Consider the following 26,000-nt stretch of genomic DNA (forward strand, 5'->3'; position numbering starts at 1 on the left):
GACTAAAATCTGCAGAAGAGCCAAAGTTGTTCAGCTCTGCTCTGAACCTTCCCTGCTGATTTATTCTGCATCCCTTTGAGAATCCAGATTTATTTTTATTTAATTAATTTACATACCACCCAACTCCAAAAGCTTTAAGTGGTTCACAAAATAAACACAATAAAGACAAAATAAAACATGCTGTCAAAACAGCAATTTAACACATCCAAAGATTACTAAAAGCCAGATGACATATACAGTATACAGAAGAGAGTATTCCTCCCCCATTTCACTACATGCATACTGAAGTGCTGAAACATCCTTGCGCTTAGTGTTACACAGATCACGACACATCTTCAGTTCTTCCTGTTTGCAAATATTAATCCACCTACTCCTCTCCCCAAGATTTTTTTTTTTAATCTTAGCATTTTCCAGATGGTGGTAGCTACAAGAGATGACAGAAGTGGAACTCTCTGCCCAGAGACCTTGGAAGCTTAATGAAGCAGTAGATCCTATCCCCAGACTTATTTTCCACAGGCTGAGAAAAATATTACAAGCTGCTGTGCCAGCCCTGCATGGCAACAATAGTTCTGTTTCCTAGGCACCAGCATCAAGTTTGTAAGTACCCCAGCAACCAGGTACCTTGGCTTATCCCAGCTCTGTACATGAAGTTATGGACTGAAAACTGCTCTGGCAACTTTTCTACATACTTTTCTAGAACAGTAAGCACATTCTTACAAACATTCTAATGTCCAAGCAGAGGTGACAACAAGGAAGTTGGAATGTGGGTCTCCTATTTATTGCCTTCTACTCCTATTCATGGCACGTTAAGCCTGTGCTATGAAGGTTTGAACATGGCTATGCATGATAAGGCTTGTACACATAGGTCCATGTGGAATTAATATATGGAATTCTCCGCCACAGGATGTGGTGATGGCCACCAGCTTGGGTGGCTTTAAAAGGGGCTTAGACAAGTTCATGGAGGGCAGGTCTATCAATGGCTACTAGTCTGAGGGCTATAGGGAACCTCCAGCCTCAGAGGCAGGATGCCTCTCAATACCAGCTGCAGGGGAGCAACAGTAGGAAAGAGGGCATGCCCTCACCTCTTGCCTGTGGGCTCCCCAGAGGCATCTGGTGGGTCACTGTGAGAATGAGGATGCTGGACTAGATAGGCCTTGAGCCTGATTCAGCAGGGCTGTTATATTCAAAGAGTCATTCTTGCAGCATGCAGAATGCAGTTATAATCAGTTGTCATCTCTTAATGTTTAGTATCTAACAGAGATTGTTGGTTTGTGTTTTAAACGGGGACAAGAGACAGGGCCTTTTCAGTTGTGGCCCCTCAACTCTGTAACACCCTCCCAGAAGAGCTCTGCCATGTTACCTCCCATTACGGGTTTTTAAGAAATTGTTGAAGACCCATCTCTTAACTGCAAGTGCATCTGGTGGGTTTTAACTTTTAATATTTTAACTTGTGATTTTAAATGTTGGTTTTAGCTGAGGCTTTTAAAAAGCTGTTTCTACCTTATTAGTTTTATATCATTTTTCAATAGTGTATTGGTTACTGGCCATTGGCCACTCCAAGCAGTAGCATAATGATGCACTAAATAAGTTTAGTGTATAAATACATGCATGCAAGAAGGGGTGGGGAAAGAGTTCTACAGGATCAAAAATAAGGAAGCAAGGGGCAACAAACCTAACCAAATTATGTATCCATACTCACAAAGTTGTTATTCTAGACTTTTTAGAAGACTGAATTACATTTTTCGCAGCCAAGGATAATGATTTTAAGATGCAACATATCCATGAAATATGAAAGTTAAGTGCATTGCTAGAGTTTATGGTTCCCCAGCGTGGCATTTAATGATGAACAAGTTGGTACCACTGGTTTTAAAAAGGTCCTAAAAGGTTGCATTTACACTGCTTTCCCCGCCTAAGGGGATCCAGCAGCTTTCCCCTCAGTACAAAAGATGGAGAGTGAGAGAAGCATTTAGAAGCCTGCACGGTGGGAAAAAAAACACAATCTGTTATGAGCCCTACTCTGAGTTAACTCCTTGCAGATGCTGAATGCCTCGCCAAGTGGCTGCAGTGTCACTTGTGCCAGCTGTTAAATAGTCCAGAGAAGAGGATGACAACTTCACCACTCAACTCTTCATTATGCACAAAGAACAGAACACTAATGCAAGAGGAACGAACTGGACCCGATTATTTCAGCAGCTAGTTTCAGCAAGACGACAGAATCATGACATCACTGACTTGACATGCTGCTTTCTCTCACACACACAAGCAAGCTGCTTCCAGCTGAAGGCAATAAACACGACGACACTCCAGGGTGGTCGTGCGCAAGATGCCCTTACATAGAAACACAGGCAGCTTAGCTTGGTATTGTCCACAGCGACTGGCAGCAGCTCTCCAATGTTTCGGGCAAGAGTCTTTCCCAGCCCCAACTGGAGATGCTGCCAGGGAGTGAACTTGGGACATTCTGCATACAAAGCAGATGCTCTGCCACTAAGCTATGGCCCCTTCTCCCTTCATCAGGGATGGGCTGTCCACGGAGCGAAGTCCAGCTATGGACACCCCTACATCTTGTGGATAGCCACTTTAGATAAGCTACAGAGGACACTGTACAGAGAAAGGAAGGAGAGAAGAAAGAGCCAAGTTTTAGACCCCTCTGCTACTACTTTCCAGGCCTTCACAAAATATAGGTGCTTACCACTGCATGCTTCAAAACCAAATGATGCAAGCACACTATTGCATGGTGGAGTCACAGCAATGTTTGCAAAACAGCAATGGCTCAGAGCCAGGAGAAAAAACCCCACTGCAATATAAGAGTAGCAACAAGCCAGCGAAGATCACGAACCAAGCTCTAGAAGTGGAGCACTAAGTTAACTTTTGTTGGCACTATGTGGGTGAAGATTGAGAGGGTAACGTGCCAGGCTAATTCCTCACAACCACCCATACCACAGACAGCCAAGTTCAGTTGAGTAGAAGGAGCCACAGTAGCCCCAATGTTCACCAAGTCCCCTCCCACCCCAAATATAGACGAATGTGGAAGTGTTTGACTTTGTTTCTGCTCCTATTTTTATATACCGCTTTCCTACAAGTTCTAGAAATGCTCTACACAGAAAATAAATAAGATGGTTCCGTGTCCCCAAAGGGCTCACAATCTAAACATAAGGTAGGCACCAGCAACCACCACTGGAACGCTGTGCTGAAGTTGAATAGGGCCAGTTGCTCTCCCACTGCTTAACATAAAGAGAATCACCACTTTGAAAGGTGCCTCTTTGCCCAGTTAGCAGGAGGTCTTAACTAGGCATATAAAGAGATACAAAAAGAAAAAAAAATCAAGGGGAACTTACATAGGACGCTGCCTTCTAATGAGTCAGACCACAGACTATCAGCGGCTTCTCCAAGGTTGCAGGCAGGAATCTCTCTCAGCCCTATCTTGGAGATGCTGCCAGGGAGGGAACTTGGAATCTTCTGCATGCTCTAACCCCAGAACAGTCTTTCGCCCTTAAATATGCCCGTAAAAACAAGCGTTTTAGCCATTTCAACAGCCCATCCTGCAAGGTAAGCTGTTTTTAGTTCTCAGAAGTTAGTTTTAAAAAACCTCTTGGGGGAGATGTGCCATACCTTTCTGCAACACCTACAGCTTTCTTTTGTTCAAGGTAGGCTCAGCAAGAAGTGCCAAACATCTCTTGAAAAAAGTGTATTGCTTTCCCCATAAATTGAAGTCATCAATATTATTCTGAGCATTTTCAGGCCCCAAATTATTCTTCAAAACTATCCAGGGACTGGGAAGATTTAGTGCTGGATGTGAACAGTATGACAGATGAGAAATGGATGGCACAACCCAACATCTGTTTAAATAGGAAAGAGGATGCGTTTGGTAGTGTCTAGGCTTTGCACAAGAGCCTCGGCATGTTTCAATTTTGCGGTTTTGGGGAAGCCTTACAAGCCCGTTGAGCTTAAGACCGAGAGGAAAGAGGAGCATTTCGCCACCAGTTTGCTATTTTGAGATTGTCAGCATAGATGAAAGATTAAGACTAACTGCAAATAAATAATAGCTTCTAATAAGTACCCCAATGCCAAACCTACACGCCCATCTCCGTTTCAGAGGAAGACTAGAACGGAGCAAGTACGAAAGCTTGCATTGTTGCTGGCTTTTTCTAGAGAACCTAAATTCCATGGAAGGTTCGACAGCCTGAAGTTCAGAGGCCCAGATCTGTGGACCAACCTGAACACACAGTTTACCACATGCCCACTTGCTTGTCCAGTTTCTAAGTTAGTCTCTTATTATTTTCACACAAAACCATCATCCTTTCTCCAAGCTCTGCACAAACAAAACAAAACAAAACAAAAACAAACAGACAGACTCTGCCCACAGGTTTACCAACCAAAATAGTGGTCACACAGATAAGCCGGCCAGAAGGTGAGAAAGTTTAGCGATGTCTGCGTTAAGACATATAGGATTTTACAGACACAAAGCACTGTGACGGTTATCAGTTGAAGATGCATTACAGTTCCTGATGTAGCACCAATCAAGCACAGCTTTGAGTACTAAACCATGTGTGGAGCCAACACCTCCTGCTGACTTTCATAGCAGCGGCAGGTGCCCAGGGCATCTCAGAAGCCCAGTATTAAGCCCAGTTCTCTCTACGTTTTTAGGAGACACTTAAAAATGGTTTTGTTCCAGAGGACTTTTGACAGCAGCTATTTCAGAGTTCAGAGAAAATGTTCCTGGCCCACCTACAGCAATTATTGAATTTGCCAAGGCTTTAAGTTTTTATAACATTTATGCCAATTCTATTGTCACCACCTTCAGAGCTTTTTGCAGAGAGGCAGGCTATGGGGTTGAGAAATAGAAGCAGCCATCTAAACTCCTTTAATATCTTTAATGGTACTGGTATCAGGTCTTTTCCTCCCTATCCCCAGCTAATGCATCACTAAATACAACTATACCCAGCCCTGCGTTCTTCCCTCATGCCACCACTTCCACTCACATCAATTAGAGCATGAGCTACTCCAATGACTTTTTGTAATAAAATCAGCAAGGACTCCACACAGCTGCAAGTCAAACCACCACCAGATTCGTCGGCTCAAACAACATGCAAGAGCAGACTGCAAAGATATGCCCCAGTTGCATCTGAAGTAGGAGGGGTGTCCCATTTTTAGAGCAAAGGGGGCACACAAAAACCAGGGTGTGTGCCAACGTTTGTATTGCTTACCTCCCTGTTTTTCCGACATCCTCCCAGATGTAGTTCTCCACAGACAAGCTCCTAGTACCAGAAATAAACTTGGCTGGGAGAAAAGCTTTGGGGTGGAGAAATCTTGTGATAGCAATCTTGTGGTAGCAATCATGAATTGCCCCTTCAAACTCAAACAATGGTTTGAATTTGGATGGGTGACTACATGTGAGCACTTTTAAGATATTCCTTTAGGGGATGTGGCAGGAGCTAGTGGGAGAGCATCAGCTGTGCATGCACAAGGTCCCAGGTTCACTCCCTGGCAGCATCTCCAGGTAGGGCTGGGAAAGACTCCTGCCTGAAACCTTCGAGAGCCACTGCCAGCCAGTGTAGACAATACTGAGCTAGATGGACTAAGGGCCTGATTCAGTATAGGCAGCTTCCTATGTTCCTATGGTTGAGACGCAGAGAGAAGCAGCAAGCAAAGGAGGGTTCAGCTCCCCATAACATTCATTTTGCTCTAAAAGTCAGACACACCACCTTCTGCTTTATTTCTGACTTCGGCAGTCCCTTTAAACATAAAGCTCTGTACCCATCATATACCTATATCTATATACTTGAATCTCTTTTGCTCTCATAGAAGGTGTCAGGTGCCAAGTATTAAAGCCCCAGGACTGAGGCTGGTGCAGCAACTTGCTTTCTGCTGTCAAGCCCCCAGGGCCATCATTCTGAATTTAAGATGGCTAGAGCCATGACAGATTGCAAATCGCCACAGGACATGGACCCTGCCAGGAAGCGTTACATTTTAACTACCATGGAAAGATGCAAGGGAAAGTGCTGCACTACATCTTGGCTCTTAATTATAGTCTTGTGACATGACTGTTAATGGCCTGTCAGGCTTTTCATTAGAAAAGGAAAAAGAAAGAGCCTTTATTTGTGCAGAAAGGAGCCACATTTAGCAATGTACTCCTTGTGCCCAAAGTCAGAAAAAGCTATGAATTTGAGCTGATTTACTTGTTCCTTGGGCACACACTTCCAAATTCTACCTTTTAAATATAATCAGGCTTTGAAATTACACCCCCAACTGATGTCCTACAAAACAGGATTTCACTCCTTTCCCCCCACCACCTGAAACTTGAATAACACAAAGTACCAGGCTTTTTTGAGTTACCTCCTTAACACTGCAGGATCCGCTCTGCTAAGGGAATACTTCAAAGTACACTACCACGCACATCCAATCATGTTTCCAGCAGAACATGGGGAGGTAGCTTTTCAGATGGATTTTGGGAACCAAGAGGCACAACCTTAATGTCTCCACAAATGTTGAGCTAATTATTTTCCCCTTTACAGAGAATGTCAACCAAGACACAGTAGAACAGATACCGTTACAGACGTGGGACACTTGTAATATGTTGTAATCTGCAAAATGCTGTTTCTTAAGGTGTGCAGTTCAATCTGCTTAAGATATACTACAAAATCCACATTCTATATGTGAGGGACTCCCACCCCTAATTAGTGCCAAATACTGGCTAGAGTATTTTTATTCAGTATGCTCACCATTGCTGTACGCATAAGGTGATTCTGATGCTCCATCTTGAAGGCTCTCCAGGATTTCTCCCTTGCCTACATCACTGTCTCCCACCAACAAGAACTTGAGCAGATAGTCATAGCTCTTCACAGGGCTGCCCTGGGTTCCCATTCTCCCTCTCATTAGTGAAGAGGTGCAATCCGCATACTAAACACACAGCCAGACTGAAAGGCACATAGGATACCACCACACTTTCAGAGGCAATCTTGGGATAATTAGTACAAATGTCTTCCTCCAAAGGCAGGCAGAGAAGAACGAGTCTTTTCACAGGAAACTCTCCATCTTTTGTGAATTCTCTTCTGATAAAATATGCTGAGATCCTGAAGGTTGGGGGTGGGGGGTGGGGGAGAGAGAAAAAAGATGGCTTACTTGGTTTGTTTGCATTTTGTACCTTCTAAGCAATCAGGTGAAAAATCCACTGTTTAAGTTATCTGAGATGCCAACACCAAAAGAGTGTTATATAATGATACAGCCATTACATTTATACATTATAAATACACACACACTCCACTCCCTCAGAATACACAACCAAGGTGTGAGTGCGTGGACAACAACACTGTTGTAAATTTTTACAGAGATGTTCATCTATCCTAAAAGGGTTTGCCTCTGATATGAACTACACAAAGGTACCTGCTGGGTACAGCCACTCCCTGGTGAAGAAAGAGATTGTTCCCTGATCAATAGATTGGGTTCCTCCCAATCAACACTGCAACGCAACACTGCAGTTTGTGTACAGAGAAACAGAGAAGCAAATAGCAAATTTCCTATATAACTCTCCCGCAGCTCTTTTCTCAATCCATATATTCCTATCTCTTGAGAACCCTCCCTGGCTGGAGCAAATATGTTAAGAGAGAAGTTAGATTTAACTTCCTAGATCAATACTGGCTAATTAGAATGCATAAGGCATCTCAGCAATATTGATATTCCCATTTCATTATCCATTTCCTTGCTCCACCTACCCTTCTCTCTCTCTTCCAAAGGCAGCTGAGCTCTCTTCCTTTCCTCACACTCCATCCAAGGCCCCTAATCAGGTTAGAAGAGGGTGATTCTAGTAGTAGTGAGAATTCAAGGGGGAACTCATTCACATTAACCAAATCATCTCCACCTGCCCTTTCATAATTATCGAGAAGGCTCAAGAATGGTTACGGGGAAGTTGTTCCCAAACTTTCAGTGCAGCTTTACTGGGAGTTGTGAAATTATAATCCACACCAACTACTGCAAGCAGAGCAAGAGGAGGTAGAGTGAAGAAGGGTGTGATCTTGTGTGTATCATGCTAGGGAGAGGTCCCAGAAACATAAAAGGGAGAGGTGGAGCGCACGCACACACACAGGTATGTACAAAGGTGCACAGCCACAGTGACTAGAAAGAATGAGGGGGAGGAGTGTAACACCAAAGCAAGGTCCAAGATGTCAGACCACAGAAATAAGGACACAGGGGCAAAATTCAGAAATGGGGGAAACAGCAGGAAAAGCACTGCAGGGCACTAAGGGTAATGGGAATCGGACTAAGTGGAAGAGCAGACAGAGGGACAATGTCAACAGATGAGTTGCCTTCTCTGCACTTTAGCCACCCTTTTCTATGCAGTAACAAGGAGGTTAAGACAATGGGTTTTATTTACCACCACCCCATATATCTGTCAACAAGTAGGAATTCAGGGTAAAATCTAGTGCCACAGAGTCAGAAGTGACAATCCAGAAGAAGGTGGGGACATCCAGAGAAAGGCCTCTGAGGCAGATCATACCAGAAAGTATAGGTTAAGCAGCACCTGGGCCTAAGAAATATGTTAAAAGGAAGAATAAGACCAATAATAATAGTATAAGCCAGAGCACATACGTGGGCTGAGTGTGGGGGGAAGCACAAGTGAGGTAAAGAAAAGGAGGCGAATGCCTGGGAGGTGGCAGCGAGAATAATGGCTGTTACTATCCTCTCTCAGCCTCCGAGGACAAGTTCAGACATGCAGGTCCATCACTCCACCACAACTGCAAGGTGCAATCTGCACATCTGAAATGGGCTTCCCAGTTCATGCACCACAAGGCAGCACTTTACCATCTGCTGGCATCCCCTGCCCAGGGCAAAAGCAAACACACACACACACCACAGAGTCTTTAGCAGCTCACAAAAGAACAACAACTTTTATCACCAGGGCCTGAGCCAACCTACTTCATCAAAAATGTGTAGGGTTTTTTTGGGGGGGGGGCAGGGAATGAGACACATTCACACATGCAAGTACCCCAGCAACCATATGCCTGTTAACCTGGGAGTCAGGGTCATGATGTGGGGGCTTCCAGGTCAGTAAGCCCATGAGTAAAGGTGCTTAAGATGTTGTTAGTGCAATATTGTTTATTTACTTATTTGTTTAGCAGTTAGATTGATATCCTGCTCTTTCCCATAAGCTCAGAGCAGCTTATGACATTTTAAAAGTTAATAATTCGATTCCCAGGGACCATTAATAATAATGATAATGATAATAATAATAATAATAAACTCTTAGCCACCCCATAACAAGTTGTTATCTATTATTAAATGACATTTATGTTTACCAACTTTTAGGGTTTTTTTGTGTGTGCATAGAAGCTCAATAAAAAATTAAAAGGTCAACAAAAGAGACAATAAAAGGTCTTTTTGTTGAGCGTTGGTGTTGACAGGCGCACTGCGTCGCCGGCACATCAACTTATAGTGACATTAAATTATTATCAATGACAATAATATTTATTACCACTCTGCATGCAGGGAAACCACATGCACGCACACACACAAAAAATTTAAATGCTTTATTTGTTTTTTTTTTTTTAAAAAAACACGGGGACTGGCGGGCCCGTGGGAGCCCCCGCCCCGCCCGACGAGGTACCTGCGCGAGATGCGTGCACGTGTGAATCCGCCTGCAGGACGCGAGTCGAGGAGTGCGCGGAAGGGCTAGGCAGAGGGGTCCGAGCGAGGGAAGGCAGGAGCAAGGCCTGGGGGGCTCCTGATCCGCCGCGGAGGAGCAGTACAGGGGCTGAGGCGACGCGGGGCTCCACAAGGGGCCGAGGAGGAAAAGGGGGACGCCGCTCTTCGCTCCCCACAGAAAGGGGGGCGGCGTCGACAGCCCGGTTACGGGGTGAAAGCAGCGGCGGGAGGGAGCGAGGCAGGCGGAGAGGGCCCACCCCGGAGACTCACCGTCGTTCGGCCAACAATCCGCTGAGGCGACTCGCCACTGGCCGCTGCTGTCGTCGTCGCGGCCACCTCCGACTCCGTTCTTCAGCCGCGCAGGGGACAAGAAGGCGAGCGCCCCAGGCCTCCCCTGACGGGCCGCCCGCCCAGCGACGCCATAGGCTGCCGCCCTCGTCACTCCGCGCAGCGCCCGCCCCCTTCCCTGTGGCTCGGGCTCTGTCCTGCCCGCCCCGTCCTGCCGGCGCCCAATCACGAGCCGGGAGGCGGGGGCGGGGAGGGGTTTAAAGCCCGGCCTCGCTTCCCTTTTAAGGCAGCTGCGCGAAGGAGTGTGCGTCCCAGCAGCAGGCCGCGCGCCGCACTGGTCTGCCGACGCTAGCGCGCGAGGCATGCTGGGAGCTGTAGTGTGTGTAGGCGACTCCCTCTGCCCCGAAAACGAGACCCGCACACTCGGTGAAGACTTTCGTGTATTCATACATATGTATGCATAAGATCTATGCGATCTATGCGATGGCGCTAAACCTAGGTAAGTGTGCACAGGATTGCAGCCTGCAGGGCATGCCTGGTAGACACACTTTAGTAAGCCCCATGGAGCCTACTCCTAGGTAAGGGTGCATGGAATTGCAACCTGACCGTGCAGTTTACTCGGAAGTAAGCCCTTCCTTTCTGTATTTTGTGGAACATACTCCTAGGTAAGCGTGCAATGCATGGGATTGTAACCTGACAGTGCATGCCTGTGCATGTTTACTCAAAAGTAAACCCTACTGTGTCTATGAGGCTTGCTTCATAAGTATGCACAGAATTGCAGCTGTAGCTGAAATGGTTGCAACAGACTCGCTGAACCCCTACGGAATCTATTAGAAACAGTGCGTCAGCCTGCCGATGAATTTACACTTTAAACCATTAGGTGAATCACATTGCTGAATAAATAACATTGGCTTGGACTTGTTTTTGTTATTGGCTTTTGGCTGGTGCTTATGACGCATTGCCGTGTAGAATAACTGGATTTTTTCCCTCCTTTTCTTTTCCAGAAAAGTAAAGAAACCAAAAGATTATGGCCAAACCAGGTCTCTGGATGTTTTGCAGAGAGAGCAGCTGCGGAGCAGAGATCTTGGGCTGAAAATCTGGCTGTGCACACGGGTTGCAACCAGACCGCCTGGACAAAAGATGATGATTGTTGCAGAGGAGATTCCCCTGTAGAGTTGCCAGATGTCCCTCATTTTCAAAGCTATCCCTCATTTAAAAGGATTGACTTTTATTACAGAGCATCCTGGCCTCAGTGGGGAGCACGGGAACCCTTGCTTCATATTACACAGCTCTGCCAAACAGAAGAACCACCCCTCCCTCTTAGGCTAGAATAATATTTTACTCCCTGTTTGACATGACATTCTCCTGACATATTTATGAAAGAAGACTGGAGTGTCATAGTTTTAAAATTTAAAATATTTATATCCTGCCCCTCTGGCACAGTGCTACTTCGGGTGGCTCACAAAAATAATAAATCACAATAATAGGCACAAAAATAAGAGGATAAAGGACTAAAAGGAGAACAAAACTGGGCTTAAAAACCGGAACCTAATTAAAACCGAGCAGATACAGATTAAATTTATTAATCTGAATTTATTATTTTTAATAAACAATACATTTATTTATTGTTTATTATTTATTCTTTACCAGAAAAGAAGCTAAAGCGGTGGGGGCGGGGGGGGGGGCAAAACGTAAAAGTTACAGGAAAATTAACACAACTAAGCAGATAAAAACAGTGGATAAAAAACACTAAAAGGTCTCCCTAAAGAGATTTTAATATGCATTAAAAACCCTATGAGAGGAAGCCCGGCAAAGCTGCTCCAGAAGGGTGTACCAAACTAAGGGGCCATCTCCAAAAAGGTCCTGTCTGACATTATACTACATTGTTGCTGCTATGGAGTGAGTGTGGGTATTTTAATTTTTAGGATTGTGAACCACTTGGAACAGAGGCCCATTTATTCTCTGCTATGTAAACCACTTTGAACAGGTGTGGATGATACGCAGCCCAGCAGACATGATAAGGAAGGGGCCATACTGATAGCATGCCCACCATAATGTCAGTGGAGAATATAGAAAGCTCCCTTCAACTGGGTCAGACCATTGGTCCATCTAGCTCAGTATTGTCAACCAGTGTTCTCTCTAACAGGGATTCCCAGATGTAGTTGACTACAACTCCCATAATCCCCAAGTAAAAGCCATTGCAGCTGGGGATTCTGGGAGCTGTACTCAACAACATCTGGGGATCCCTCTTAGAGGGAACAGTGTTGTCAATACAGATTGTCAGCGGCTTCTCCAAGGCTGCAGGCATGAATCTCTCCCAGCCCTACCTTGGAGATGCCAGGGAGAGAACTTGGAAACTTCTGCATGCAAGCAGGCAGACGCTCGGCTCATGTCGGCCTCATATCCTCAGGGGAATATCTTACAGTACTCACATGGGGTCTCCTATTCAGATGCAAACCAGGACAGACCCTGCTTAGTAAAAGGGACAATTCATGCTTGCTAACTAACACAAAACCAGAGGAGCCACCTAATGGCACAGCAGAGAAATGACTTGGTTAGCAAGCCTGAGGTTGCCGGTTTGAATCCCCGCTAGTATGTTTCCCAGACTATGGGAAACTCCTATATCAGGCAGCAGCGATATAGGAAGATGCTGAAAGGCATCATTTCATGCTGCGAGGAAGATGGCAATGGTAAACCCCTCCTGTACTCTACCCAAGATAACCACGGGGCTCTAGACGCCAGGAGTCAGCACCAACTCGATGGCACACTTTATCTTTAACGCAAGACCAGCTCTCCTCCCAGTGTGCTCCGGGCACCTCCAAGGAAGTGTGCACAGGATTATGAGTTTCTTGCATCTTTAAAGTTTGCATTCCTAAGACAGATTCTACAAACAGTTTTGTCCGGACAGAGAACAAATTGTACATGATGCAATGCATAAAAAATACACCATTAAGGGAAACAGGAAAGTTTGGCTTGAAATAGACACCTATAGGCCATGTCTGTGTTTTAAAAGCATTTGAAGGACAAGAGTTTCACTGTTCTTTCACAAGTATGTATTTGCATTTGAACATTCCCTGGCATCAGTAGTTATAACTTCTGAAATGGGAGGTTCAGGAGCTCAGGGCATCGTCAAGGTTGCATCGTCTAGGGCTGCCAACTCTGACTGAAGCTATTCCTAGATATTCCCCACACAATATTTTCACAATATCAAGCCAATGAAATCTCCGGGATTGCTCTGCCCCCTGCTAACCAAGCAAAGGGGTGCCTTTTAAGAGTGGTGATTATTGAGCAGGGGAGAGCAACCGGCTCCATCCATCCCCAGCACAGCATCATAAGAACAGCCCTGCTGGATCAGGCCCAAGGCCCATCTAGTCCAGCATCCTGTTTCACACAGTGGCCCACCAGATGCCTCTGAGAAACCCACAGGCAAGAGGTATGTGCATGCCCTCTCTCCTGCTGTGGCTCCCTTGCAACTGGTATTGCAAATATTAAAAGTGTGAAATGTGATCGAGGACGACGACAAAGGAAAGGCATCAAGCAGGGAGGGAACTAAAAGTGTTGTTTGACCTTTAAAAGTTCAGCTTGCATCCAAATGCCAACCTGCAGTTCAGGAGCATCATTAAATCATTAGTGATCCTCAAAAGTGCAGGCCTGACGTCTTTTTGAGCACAGGCAGCCAATTCCCCGAACAAAAAATTGCAGCGGGTTGTTATGGGTAATTATGAGCACCAGGTTTCCTAAATGGGTCACCACACTTCCCTTTCCCCTTCTCTCTCCCTCTCTCTCTCCCTCTGGAACTGGGACTGGATAATTGCATTGATAAGACTGGATCCATTTGGATGCTGAATGTCAAAACATCTTCTTTGGCACGGCTGTACTGTGTGGCTGGCATTGGCTCCTGCGATATGGCTTTGTGTTTGCTGGTTTGGTTTAGATTTTTGCAAGGATGCACCCACGATGAAATGTTGCAGTGTGTCCTGGGTGTGCGCTGAGTGTCTCCTGAGCCTCTGCCTGAGTGTGGTGAGAGAAAAAAGAGTACCAAAGACGGGAGTGTGGGCTGTGAATGATGTGGGTCTCTTACCTCATATGAGGAAGGAAAGAGATCATGGAGTAGGTTGGTTCCAATGGTGAGAATTTATTGTGTGGCTCTGTGTGGGCGTGCACACATACGAGGATCAGCAGATTAACAGATTCGGTGCACAATTTCCCCCTCCATTCCTCAGGCTAATTCTCTCTCTCTCTCTCTCTCTCTCTCACACACACACACACTCTCTCTCTCTCTCTCTCTCACACACACACACACACACACACACACACACACACACACACACTCTCTCTCTCTCTCTCTCTCTCTCTCTCTCTCTCTCTCTCTCTCTCTCTCTCTCTCTTTGTTATGGTGGGGGGAGGTGACCCCCACTCCAAGAGACTGAATGTGTCAAAGCCCTTCCCCTTCAGAAACACAAAGGTGTGAAACGGCTGGTGAGAAAACTACAGATTTCTAGACCGTTCTCCCCCTCAGCAGCAGAAGGGGTTGTGACTGTCTTAAGGAAGTATTCTTCAAGCTAAGACAGTAGAAGGGGTTGTGTGGAAGCAAGGGAGGAGAAAGATCCGGCTTTCCTCCTGTCTTGCTTCCACACAATCCCTTCTACCCAGGTTTTCCTCTTACCTTGCTTCCACACAACCGAAAATTGGGAGCACAGAGAACTCCCAAACCTGGGCAGAACACAGCTTTTGGTTGTGTGAATGGCCTCCATGAATGTGACAAGAAGCCTATAGCCTCCCTCCTACTCTCGTGAACCCACTAAATGGAAAATAGAATGGTCTGGTTTGTTAAGCCAAGTTTCCTGTGACATCCAGACCAGGAAACGGTGGTTTCGGAACTCCCCCTATAACAAACCCCAGTTATACTGCTGAGATGCTCCCAGTCTAGACTCTTCCCTTCTGGCCACCCAGGGCTTCATGACATTGGCAAGATCTGAGCCAGATCTGATTGGCTGCACGGTGACACGCTGTGGTCGTATTGACTCCTACTCCCTTTATTTGTAGGCTAATAAAACAGACTCCCTGATCAGCTGGGATTTTGATTGCCCTTGCTTTAAAAAAACAAAACAGCATGGAAACAGTTCCCTGTTGGGTCACACTTGTTAGTCGGCTACACACAGCAGCAAAAGTGGTTATATCCAAGTGGGGAAAGGCGCATTCATTTCATGCCAAACATGTTCACATATCAACATTTGCCATAGGCCTAATCTGGATCCCTGCATATTATTTGGGGCAGGGGCGAGGGAGAACAGCCACTATATTCCATTTGCTGTGGCAATTTTCAAAAAACACCTGAGAACCCCTCTTTTCGCTCAAGCTTTCTCGGCTTCCTAAATTTTTAGGTTTTAATTTCTGGTTTATTTTTAAATTGCTTTTTGTTTTTGTATATGTTTTTAACTTGTTTTATGCTATGGTTAACCGCCCAGAGAGGAAAGTTTGGAGCGGTGTACAAATTAGATAGATACATTATTAATTAATTAATTAATTAATTAATCCTCACATTTATAGCCCGCTCTTCCTCCAAGGAGCCCAGAGTACAGGGGTACATGGTCATATTTATCCTCACAACAGCCCTGTGAGGTAGGTTAGATCTTGCAGCCCTGTCCTCTGCCTGTGTATTCAGAAGTAAGTCCTGCTGGATTCATTGGGGCTCACTCCCAAATAAGCGTGGCATAGACCGCAAGCCTCCAAATCTGTTGCAGGCCTCACCCAAAATTGCAGCAGGCCAGGCAGTGAAATTGCAGTCTGAATGCAGACTGTAGTACCGTCACATTCCTGGACTTCTGTTAGTATAATTTAGCTTGGTAGATGAAACTGCAGAGAAGTCTCATGCCTACCGGCTGTCACAGTGACACAGCAGGGAAGTGGGTAATGAGCACTTTGGAGGGCGGCAGTAAGTATATGTTGCTTGTCTTGTGCTCTCAGCTAATCTACACATTATAAAAAGCCAGGCAGGTGGTTGAATTCTGGCCTATACCAATTCAGACTGGACGGTGGGGTGCATGTGCGTCATATTTTGGAAGGCTTTCTCCAAAAAAGAGCTCCCTGCATTTAGTAACCTGGCATACCAGCAAAGCCCTGTTCTTGATATGGTGATTTATTAAATTCAGGAAATTGATTGAGCTTTCAGATTTATTTACTTTTCTTTTCTTTTTGTTTTATTGTGTTTGTACACTGCCCCAAACTTGCGTCTCTGAGCAGTTCACGACATATAACAAATTAAAACAAGAATTAAAACATCAAAACAGTTTAAACCACAATTCTAGTTAAAAGCTTGGGTGAATAAATGTGTCTTAAAAGACTTTTAAAAAGCTGCCAGAGATGGGGAGGCACATTTCAGAGTCTCGGGACAGCAACAGAGAAGGCCTGTTCCTGAGTAGCCACCAGATCAGCCGGTGGCAACCGCGGACAGACCTCTCCGGATGATCTCAAAGGGTGATGGGGCTCATAGTGGAGAAGAGGTTCTCTTAAATACCCCAGGCCAAAGCTGTTTAGGCACTTGGTAGGGTTGCAATGAAGGCCTTGGAAAGGATATTTAGATGTCGTGACGTGTCTATACCTACAAAGATTAGAATCGTTTGGACAATGGTTTTTCCTGTGACACTCTATGGATGCGAAAGCTGGACTTTGAAGAAGCAAGTTATAAAAAGCATTGACGGCGATTTTGAACTTTGGCGCTGGAGAAGACTTTTGAGGAGACCATGGACAGCCAGGAAAACAAACCCATGGATCCTAGAACAAATCAAACCAGAATTTTCACTTGTGGCACAAATTTTCACCAGGCTCAAATTATCATACTTTGGACAAATTATGTGAAGATGCAGCTCCCTTGAGAAGAGGATGACCAGCAGCAAGGTGGATGAACTCAATTACGACAGCAATGAATGCACCACTGAGAGACCTTAAAGGCCAAGTTGAAGACAGATCATCCTGGAGAGAATCTATCTATGTGGTCGCTAAGAGTCAACACCGACTTGACGGCACTCACTCACTCACTCACTCAATCAATCAATCAATCAAAGCTGTTTAGGGCTTTATAGGTTATAACTAGCACCTTGTATTTTGCCTGGTAACATATTGGTAGCCAATGTAGTTCTTTTAATACAGGGGGTATTATGGTCTCTTTGAGATGACCCAGATGACCTAGTTTAGCAACATCTGGAGTTCCACTGGTTGGAACCCTGTGTCATGGGCATGCTGGAAGACTCTGAGAAAGAGCTGGAGATAGAGACAGAGCTGACAGCAGAGGAGGGTGGGCAAGACCAGAGGTGGCAAAGGAGAGTGGGTCTGACGCATAGGGAGTTGAAGATGAGTTAGAGCCGGGTGAGGCAGTTCTTGTGGAGGAGACGCGACCAGTCTCAGCTGTGGAGAGGCGCCGATCCAAGAGACAGCAAGAGCTAAGAAGACGCATGCGTATAACAACAGGCAAAGCCACTGATTCAGACAGCAACTCTTAATTAACAGCAGCGGGGTGCTCAGCCTATTTAAGATGCCTGTAACATGCCTTCCCTGCTGATAGCAAAAACAGTTTCTTGCGTGCTAATCAGCTGTGTTCCTGTATTGCCTTGACCGTGTTTGGACCCTGGACTGTGTTGACCTTGCCTGTGAATTTCACTTTGGATTCTGTTGGATTTTGGACTGACTTGGACTGGACCTGGTTTGGAGAATTGAGTCCTGTTGAATTTTGCTGTGCTGCTTCTGTCCCTGTTGCGCTTTGTCTAGCTAGCCTGACAGATTTATGACACCCTGCTCTACATGATTACACGGGCTAGGAAGAGCTATGTGGGAGTAAGCAATCCTTCATGTATCTTGGCCTTAAGCCATTAAGGGCTTTTAAGATGCACCACCCCCATTTTTAGTCTGACAAAGTATAGTCCAGAGATCTTCCACCTTTGGGTCAAAATATGTGTCAGACAAATTGAGAGACTCTGGCCAACAACTCCTCTTCATAATGTGTAGTACAACTACATCCCAATATCAGTGTATCCCAATGTCATTAAGGTGTGTATTTATCTCTTACTTTTGTTCCACATCATTGGCTGGCATTGGTGAAGAAAGAGAAACATTTAGGGTGTGTACAGGAGTACTTCCTTTTAGTGGTAGAGCCCACAGGGGAAGCACACTCACTGCATTTGGACACACTTGCAACGTTCCTCCCCTACCCCCACCCCCCACTGCACCCCCCACCCCAGACCAAGCTTAGGGGAAATGTGTTCAGAATAACAGGTTTATTCTGAACACATTTCAGAATGGATTTCTGCAGAAAATGGATTTGCAGAAAATGGATTTGCACAGTGCTGAATGACAACAGCCAGTCACAAAACCACTGTACTGTTTCTTGGTGAAAGGGCTGTGCACAGCCCTGATTGGTTGGCCTCTGTGCCAATCACTGAACCACCTTTCTGCTTCTTGGCACAGGGCTGTGCACAGCCCTGATTGGTTGGCCTCTGTGTCAGTCATGAACACCTCTCATACCTTTTGGAGGTTTTCCAAATATTTTTAAAACCGTGTATTAAAAGGGTTAAAACATTAAACAAACAATATGCTGGACAAGAATTTTATTCAGATAAACTTACACGGTGCTTGGAGTGCGGATGGGGGACGGGACTCCATAGCGGACTGTCCACTGGAAGTGTGGAGAAAGAAGCTAGAGGATCATAGATCAGCAGAGGCTGTTTATGTGTCAGAGAAGCAAAGACAGAAGGAGGCAGAGAGTGCCCCGCAGCAGAAAGAACTGCACCTGCTTCTCCTTACTGGTACATCATGACTATATGCATCTGCTTTGTAATGACATTAGAGGACATATAATGGAGGGGGTCTGTTGCTTGTTGAGCTTCAGCTACTGATTCAAGCTCCGCATAGGAGCTAGTAACGTAATAGATGTATTAAACTGGATTAAATGCAGCTCCTTGGTAGGGTTCTTAACACAGGCCTGCAGCAGGATGTCTCCTAGTCCACAGAAAGAGGCAGACTGGGAGAAGGCGCAGCTGAATGTGACGTTTTCCAGCAAACTCCCCTTGTGCTTCTTGCAATACGTAATGACAGCCTCAATCTATTACTTCATCCCACGTGAAGCACAGAATGGCTTTATGACTCTTTCTGTGGAAGGCTTTACGGCCCCATCCTCAGTAGGGTTATTTGGAAGCAAGCACCACTGATCTCAGTGCATTTCAGTCTGAGGACCAGACAGGATTTAGTTCCTTCCTCAGGATGAAATATTGCGATCTGCCTTGTCAGTTGCACAGTAGTATCTGGGCAGGCATTCTTGGATGGCAGACAAGTCATTCACTTAATGACGACAGAAAAGAGGAGAGAGAAGGAAATGTTGGAAGCTGAGTTAAAGGGCCTGGCATTTGCAGTGTTAAGCATTTACAATCATAAACATCTTCGGAGGATCTTTGTAACACAGATAGCAGCAGCAGCAGAGCTATTGATCCAGGGAGATCCAGTCCACGGAACCACCTTCAATCAAGTGTTAAGCATTTACAGTCATAAACAGCTTCAGAGGATCTTTGTAATACAGTTATCAACAACGTGTCTGGCTCTTTGAGTGGCTTTGAAGGTGTGTCACTCAGGGATACCTGTCACCCCATTGGCCAGGGGGGAGAGACAGGGGGGTACTCCAAGGAGGGTTTTTCAAAGTATATTTAAAGACCACTTTGTGGCTTCGAATCTCTGTCTCTGCTGTTTGTGTCTGCTGCTGCTTTGGTCGCCTTGCCTTGCAGTCTGGGACTGGTGGTCTTCAGAGAGAGGTTTGACTGACTCCTGCTTTCCCACCTGCTCTATTTTTTAAATTCTGTTTAAAAATAATATTTATGTATTTTCCTGGCTGGCTGTGGTATGCTTAAAATTTTGCGTGTGTGTGTAGTGAATGAGTGCATGATGAGGCCCTAATCCTCCCTCCTGCTTGTTGCTCAAACAGGTAGTCTGGCATCAGGCCTCTGGCCCATTTTTTAGGCCCATTTTTTTCTACGTAATGAGTCCCTATGTAGAATCTATGTGCCATCAGAGAATCCATCATATGTGGATTCTCTGATGTCAATAGTATTGGATTCTCTGATGGCACATAGAGCCTACATGGGGTTTTACTATGTAGAATCTATGGGACAAAAAAGAATCTTATCCCCATTATTCCCTATGGGACAAATAATAACACTTTAAAAATATTTTTAAAATCATTAAAAATTGCCCCATTGATCAATTGCTTTGGGACTTGGGTGGTAGTTGGCACCCCTGGGGGCCTGCCACATACCCCATAGGGAATAATAGGCTGGTTCAAGCCCCATTATTCCCTATGGAGAACTTTTTAGAACCAGTTCTAGGGGGGTCCTAATTTGAACCAAACTACAGGCCGATTCTAACAGTTTAGAACCCAAACCAGTCAAACTGGTTCAAGTTCAGTTCTAATTAGAACTGAACCAGAAAACCGGTTTTGTTCACATCCGTACATTCTATGTCAGAGCATCGGTCCATCGAGCTTAGCACTAACTGGCAGCAGGGTTTCAGTTGGATAAGAACATAAGAACAGCCCTGCTGGATCAGGCCCAATGCCCATCTAGACCAGAATCCTGCTTCACACAGTGGTCCACCAGGTGCCTTTGTGAAGCCCACAGGCAAGAGGTGGATGAGGGCATGCCCTCTCTCCTGCTGTTGCTCCCCTGCAACTGGCATTTAGAGGCTTCTTAAACAGAAGGTGGCCTATAACCCTCCAACTAGTAGCTGTTGATAGACCTCTCCCCCATGAAGTGATCCAAACCCCTCTAAAAGCCATCCAGGTTGTTGGCTGTCACCACATCTTGTGGCAGAGAGTTCCACAAGTTGATTATGCATTGTGTGGAAAAGTGCTCTAACTGGAGATGCTGCCAGGGATTGAACCTGGGGCCTTCTGCGTACAAAGCAAATGCTCTACCACTGAGCTACAGCTCTTCCAATGGAGGCACAGGGCAGTTAAACACTGGGTTTGCTACAGGTGCAGCCCAGGAAAGTAGATGCCCTGTCTGTTTTCTCAGCTCAATGTGGTCCTTTCCTGGACTGGCCTAAAAAAAATCCCGAGGGATCATCATCAATCCCCAGGTGAATACTGAAAGCCATCTGGAAGAGTTTTAATGGCTTGTTATTGGAAGTAATTTGCCTAGGGAGCAAGAGGTTGTCATAAGAACATAGGAACAGCCCTGCTGGATCAGGCCCAAGGCCCATCAAGTCCAGCATCCTGTTTCACACAGTGGCCCACCAGATGCCGCTGGAAGCCACAGGTAGGAGTTGAGGGCATGCCCTCTCTCCTGCTGTTACTCCTCTGCAACTGGTACTCAGAGGCTCGAATTGAATCGGTTTGAATCCCTGTTGGTATTTTCCCCAGTCAATGGGAAACACCTATATCGGGCAGCAGTGATACAGGAAGATGTTGAAAGGCATCATCTCAGACTGCATGGGAGGAGGCAATGGTAACCCCCTCCTGTATTCTACCAAAGAAAAACCACAGGGCTCTGTGGTCGCCTGGAGTCGACACCAACTGGGCGGCACAACTTTACTTTATTGTGAAAGGGGGGGGGATATGGGGGGGGGCAGAGGAATCTTCATGAATAGCTTTAGTCAGAGTTGGCAACTCTAGCCACTGCACCCGTAAAACTCTCCACTGCCCAGGAAAGAAATGTAATTATTTCTTAGCCTGTGTTCCAGCCTGCTCATTTGCATCTCAATATCCAGAATGCTCTTCAAGCATACAGCCATTTCACAGCAAGGGTGTTGTTTTTAGCAGTGGGAACCTTTCTCCATCCGGCAATTACCAGGCCCAGACTGTTGTGTGAGCTTTGCAGAGCTGAACGAAGAGGGCCTGACCCTCGGATTTTGTTCTGCTTTGAAGCGGCCCCAAAATGGGCGAGAGGAGGAGGAGAAGCCAGCACCAGAAGTGCGGCAAAGGCTTCTGGGTGGGAATACAGCATCCGTGCAAAAGCATGCCAGCCAGCTTCCTGAGTCGGCAAAGCGTCTCTTTTTTCCAAGCAACCCAGAAGTGTACTCGCTCCCACGCAAGAATTGTTTTTATGGCTACAGCAAGAAGAAGACAAAAAGAAATCTATTCCCTCCCCAGTCTCCCATCCAAATGCAAACCAGGGTGGACCCTGCTTAGCAAAGGGGACCATTCATGCTTGCTGCCACAAGGCCAGCTCTTCTCCCATAGACCAGGCAGCTCTCCTCCCTTGATGGGAACCCTTCTGCCCGTGGAAACCGAAGCTAAACAGCTGCCTTAACCCAATGCCCGCAAAGTGGCAAGTTAAACTATCCTGAATAACATACTGATGAGAGAGAGAGAGAGAGAGTTTTCTCTCTCAGTTCCGCATCACACTTGTCTTCCTGGCAAAGGAAGCTTTTGAAACCCGGGTAATTGTTCAGTGTGGCAAAGGCAGCCCAGCTCAGGAGCCTAATTAGGGGGCTGCACAGCTCTAAAAGGATTAGCCCAAATCCATTGTCTACAGGGCGGATTTGTCACCGATCCGATCCTAGCCGAATGGAGGCAGAGCCGTATTTCCAGATGGTGGCTTGCTTCAGAGAGGCAGATCTTCCACACAGCAGGTCTGGGAACCGACACCCGCAAACTGCAATCGGTATATTTGACCCCGCAAAAAGAGTCACTGGAAACGGAGGCAGTGTAATCATCTGTGTGTGTGTGTGTGTGTGTGTGTGTGTGTGTGTGTGTACACACACCACTGGTGTAGCAAAGTTGCTGGTGGCCAGCGGCTAGGTATGTGGGCAGTTCCAACCCGCTACCACCGCCACCTGCCTGGGCCCCACTAAGCTGAGGAGTCACCACCTCCCTGCCTGTTGTAGTCTGTGTGGTGCTGGATTGTGACAGCAGCAGTGATGGCCAGTGACGGCAGCAGTGATGGACAGTGACGGCAGCAGTGACGGCAGCAATGGGTCTGAGGCTGAATGGGAGCCATGGAAGGAGAGAAAGAGGGAGGCAGGCAGCTGCGTGTAACTCCACCATCCTGACCCTCGGGGCGACCTATCTGCTAGGGGAACTAGCATTGCCCTAGGGTGCCAACTGGAGAGTGGTGCCGACGGCCTGGGTCACATGCTATCTGGGAAGCCAAACACAGGGCCAGCCACCCACTAGGAGGACCAAGGCGCTGCCTGGGGCAGCAATCTGTGGAGTGTGCTGGGTGCCCAGATGTTGGACTGCAGCTCCCATCACCCCCAGGCATGCTTGTCATTGTGGCAGGGGATAATGGGAGCTGGAGTCCAACAACACCTGGGTGCGCATGGCTGGGAACCATGATTTTATGTAACAGTGAAGAAGGAAACGAATGAAGAATGAAGTCTCTATAGCAGGGCGGCAGAACAATCAAGATCATCTCTAGCCAGGGATGGCCAATAGTCCAGGATTATGAGAGTTTTAGTCCAACGTCAGAGAGGAGAGCTGGTCTTGTGGTAGCAAGCATGACTTATTCCCTTAGCTAAGCAGGGTCCACCCTGGTTGCATATGAATGGGAGGCCAGAAGTGTGAGCACTGGAAGAGATTCCCCTCAGGGGATGGAGCCGCTCTGGGAAGAGCAGAAGGTTCCCAGTTCCCTCCCTGGCAGCATCTCCAAGATAGGGCTGAGAGAGATTCTTGCCTGCAACCTTGGAGAAGCTGCTGCCAGTCTGTGAAGACAATACTGAGCTAGATAGATCAATGGCCGGATTCAGTATATGGCCGCTTCCTAGGTTCCTGTCTCCAGAAGGTCTGAAGCTACCCTATAAGGTTTGCCAGCTCCTAGACCCAACAGGAAGCCTCTCCACTCCAGGAAATCTTGTGGTTAAGAGAAAGGGATTGATGCACTCAAGGAAAAGATGTCACACAGCCCCGATCTGCATCTGAAGAAACTCCGAAACATCCAACAAGTCCCTTCCAAGGCTCATTACCACTAATTGAGCAAATTACAACCCGCAGTTGTAAACATGGGGAACATCCTTAATCCAGAAAGCTACAGCCGAGTCTTGTGTGTCAACACCAGTTCCTTCTTGAGCACACTAATAACCTAAGAATCCAACACCTCATTAAAATGCAATCAACCCAAACACAGCAGCTTTCAGCAACCCGGCATGCCGGTCTGCACCTGCTAACGTTTCCTCTTCTACCCAGCGATTAAAAGTTTCCCCAGCTCTGCTTTCTTTTCGTCCCCCATGTCCACGCCTGTTAATTGCTGGTCCCACGGCATATCGGCATATGAACAAAGGGATCCAGATTTAACTTGCCTAAAACATATGTTTACATTAGTTTTCAAACGGATGGACTGCAGAGCACAACTGCCTTCCAGAACATGGTTTGTTTGTTTTCTGGTTCCAGGAAGCAACATTCAGTTACACCTCACTTCTTAAGGATATGGGAAGTTGCCACCCGCTGAGTCAGACCATTGGTCCATCTAACTCACTATTGTCAACTCTGACTGGCAGTGGCTCTCCAGATTCCATGGTTTCAGATAGGGGTCATTCCCAGCTCTACCAGGAGATGTTGCCAGGGACTGAACCTCGGACCTTCTGCATGCAAAACAGATGCTCTTCCATTGAGCTATGGTCCACCTATGGTCCAACTCAGTATATGGCAGCTTCCAATGTAAATGGGTATAAAGCCGCTTCCTATGTTCCTATGGGAGGAGAGCTGGTCTTGAGGTAGCAAGCCTGAATTTCGCCCTTTGCTAAGCAAGGGTCCATCTTGGTTCTCATTTGGATGGGAGACTACGTCTGTGAACACTGGAAGATATTCCCCTTAGGGGATCCAAGTTCCCTCCCTGGCAGCATCTCCAAGATAAGGCTGAGAGAGGTTCCTGCCTGCAACCTTGGAGAAGCCGCCGCCAGTCTGTGCAGACAATCCTGAGCTAGATAGACCAATAGACGACTCAATATAAGGCAGCTTCCTATGTTCTGTGATGCCGTGACGTGTCTATATCTACAAAGATTAGAATTGTTCAGACCATGGTTTCCCCCGTGACACTCTATGGATGCGAAAGCTGGACTTTGAAGAAGCAAGACAGGAAAAGTATTGGTGCCTTTGAATTTTGGTGCTGGAGAAGACTTTTGAGGATGCCATGGACAGCCAGGAAAACAAACCAATGGATCCTAGAACAAATCAATCCAGAATTATACTCAAGGCACAAATGACCAGGCTCAAATTATTCTACTTTGGATGCATTCTGCAAAGACCCAGCTCCTTTGAGAAGTCTATAATGCTGGAAAGAGAAGAAGAGGACGACCAGCAGCAAGGTGGATGGACTCGATGACGGCAGCAATGAAGGCACCACTGAGAGACCTTCAAGGCCAAGTGGAAGACAGATCATCCTGGAGAGAATCTATCTAGGTGGTCGCGCTAAGAGTCAACCCCGACTTGATGGCACTTAATCGGTCAATCAATCCTATGTTCCTATGTTCCCTAGCAGCATCTCCAGGTAGGGCTGAGAGAGACTCCTGCCTGCAACTTTGGAGAAGCTGCTGCCAGTCTGTGCAGACAATGCTGAGCTAGATGGACCAAGGGTCTGACTCAGTATATGGCAGCTTCCTATGTTCCCCAACATGGTACCATCCACCCCCGCAGCAGGCTCTTGTCCTATACGGCCCTTTTAGCCTTCAACATAAAACTCTCTAACAGACAAATACAGCTGCGCCATCTAGACTTTCCTGTGTCTTTCTTTGCAAAGAGATCTACATTCTCGCTCTTTCCTGCCTGCTTCGTCTGCTTGCCTTTCACTGGCTGCCAGTAATCCAGCAGTTTCAGCTCCACAGAATCGGATGCTGTTTATTTTTAATGTGGTTCTCCATCCCCCTTTTGGTTCCATCTCTTTGAATAATTCAATCCTGTTGGGACAGATGCTCCCAAAAAGAGCTGCTTTCAGCTACAGGGCCTTTTTGTGAGTACCGACGCTTCTGCCTGCATTAAGGATTCTAAGGGAAAGACCATCAAACAGGCTGCTCGGGCAAAGTTCCATCGCAGGAAGAATCAATCAGGCTGGTAAGAGAGAAGTGAAGCTGAATTCATCTGCCTGGTGGCACTTCTGGCTTTCTCC

At 46.4% G+C, this 26,000-nt stretch overlaps 2 protein-coding genes, 1 long non-coding RNA gene and 1 other non-coding gene across 7 annotated transcripts in view; 1 reads left to right on the top strand and 3 right to left on the bottom strand.

Moving 5' to 3' along the window:
- The window catches only part of RAB40C (RAB40C, member RAS oncogene family), a 42,876-nt gene extending 32,815 nt beyond the window's left edge, over positions 1-10,061 (bottom strand). The window contains exons 1-2 of one of the 3 annotated variants that reach the window (XM_053276345.1): positions 9,907-10,061; positions 6,720-7,070 (exon numbers count right to left, since the gene is read on the bottom strand). In XM_053276345.1, the coding sequence (XP_053132320.1) occupies positions 6,720-6,873 (154 nt within the window). In that variant the 5' untranslated portion in view covers positions 6,874-7,070; positions 9,907-10,061. Of the gene's footprint in view, positions 1-3,335; positions 3,871-6,719; positions 7,071-7,709; positions 7,850-9,906 lie in introns of those variants that run through there. The other 2 variants (XM_053276346.1, XM_053276347.1) reach the window with 2 other exon arrangements.
- A 29-nt stretch (positions 10,062-10,090) lies between these two features.
- On the top strand, positions 10,091-11,550 carry LOC128336526 (uncharacterized). The gene is made up of 2 exons (XR_008311993.1): positions 10,091-10,423; positions 10,929-11,550. It is a non-coding gene; the product is annotated as an uncharacterized LOC128336526 (long non-coding RNA).
- A 7,022-nt stretch (positions 11,551-18,572) lies between these two features.
- Positions 18,573-26,000, bottom strand: part of PIGQ (phosphatidylinositol glycan anchor biosynthesis class Q) — a 57,830-nt gene continuing 50,402 nt past the window's right edge. The window contains exon 12 of one of the 2 annotated variants that reach the window (XM_053276566.1): positions 18,573-19,254. In XM_053276566.1, the coding sequence (XP_053132541.1) occupies positions 19,172-19,254 (83 nt within the window). In that variant the 3' untranslated portion in view covers positions 18,573-19,171. The remainder of the gene's footprint in view (positions 19,255-26,000) is intronic. The other variant, XM_053276570.1, reaches the window with a different exon arrangement.
- On the bottom strand, positions 20,821-20,891 carry TRNAT-UGU (transfer RNA threonine (anticodon UGU)). Its single transcript has one exon. It is a non-coding gene; the product is annotated as a tRNA-Thr (tRNA).

Source organism: Hemicordylus capensis, chromosome 13 (genome assembly GCF_027244095.1).
Source record: "Hemicordylus capensis ecotype Gifberg chromosome 13, rHemCap1.1.pri, whole genome shotgun sequence".
NCBI classification, from domain to species: domain Eukaryota; kingdom Metazoa; phylum Chordata; class Lepidosauria; order Squamata; family Cordylidae; genus Hemicordylus; species Hemicordylus capensis.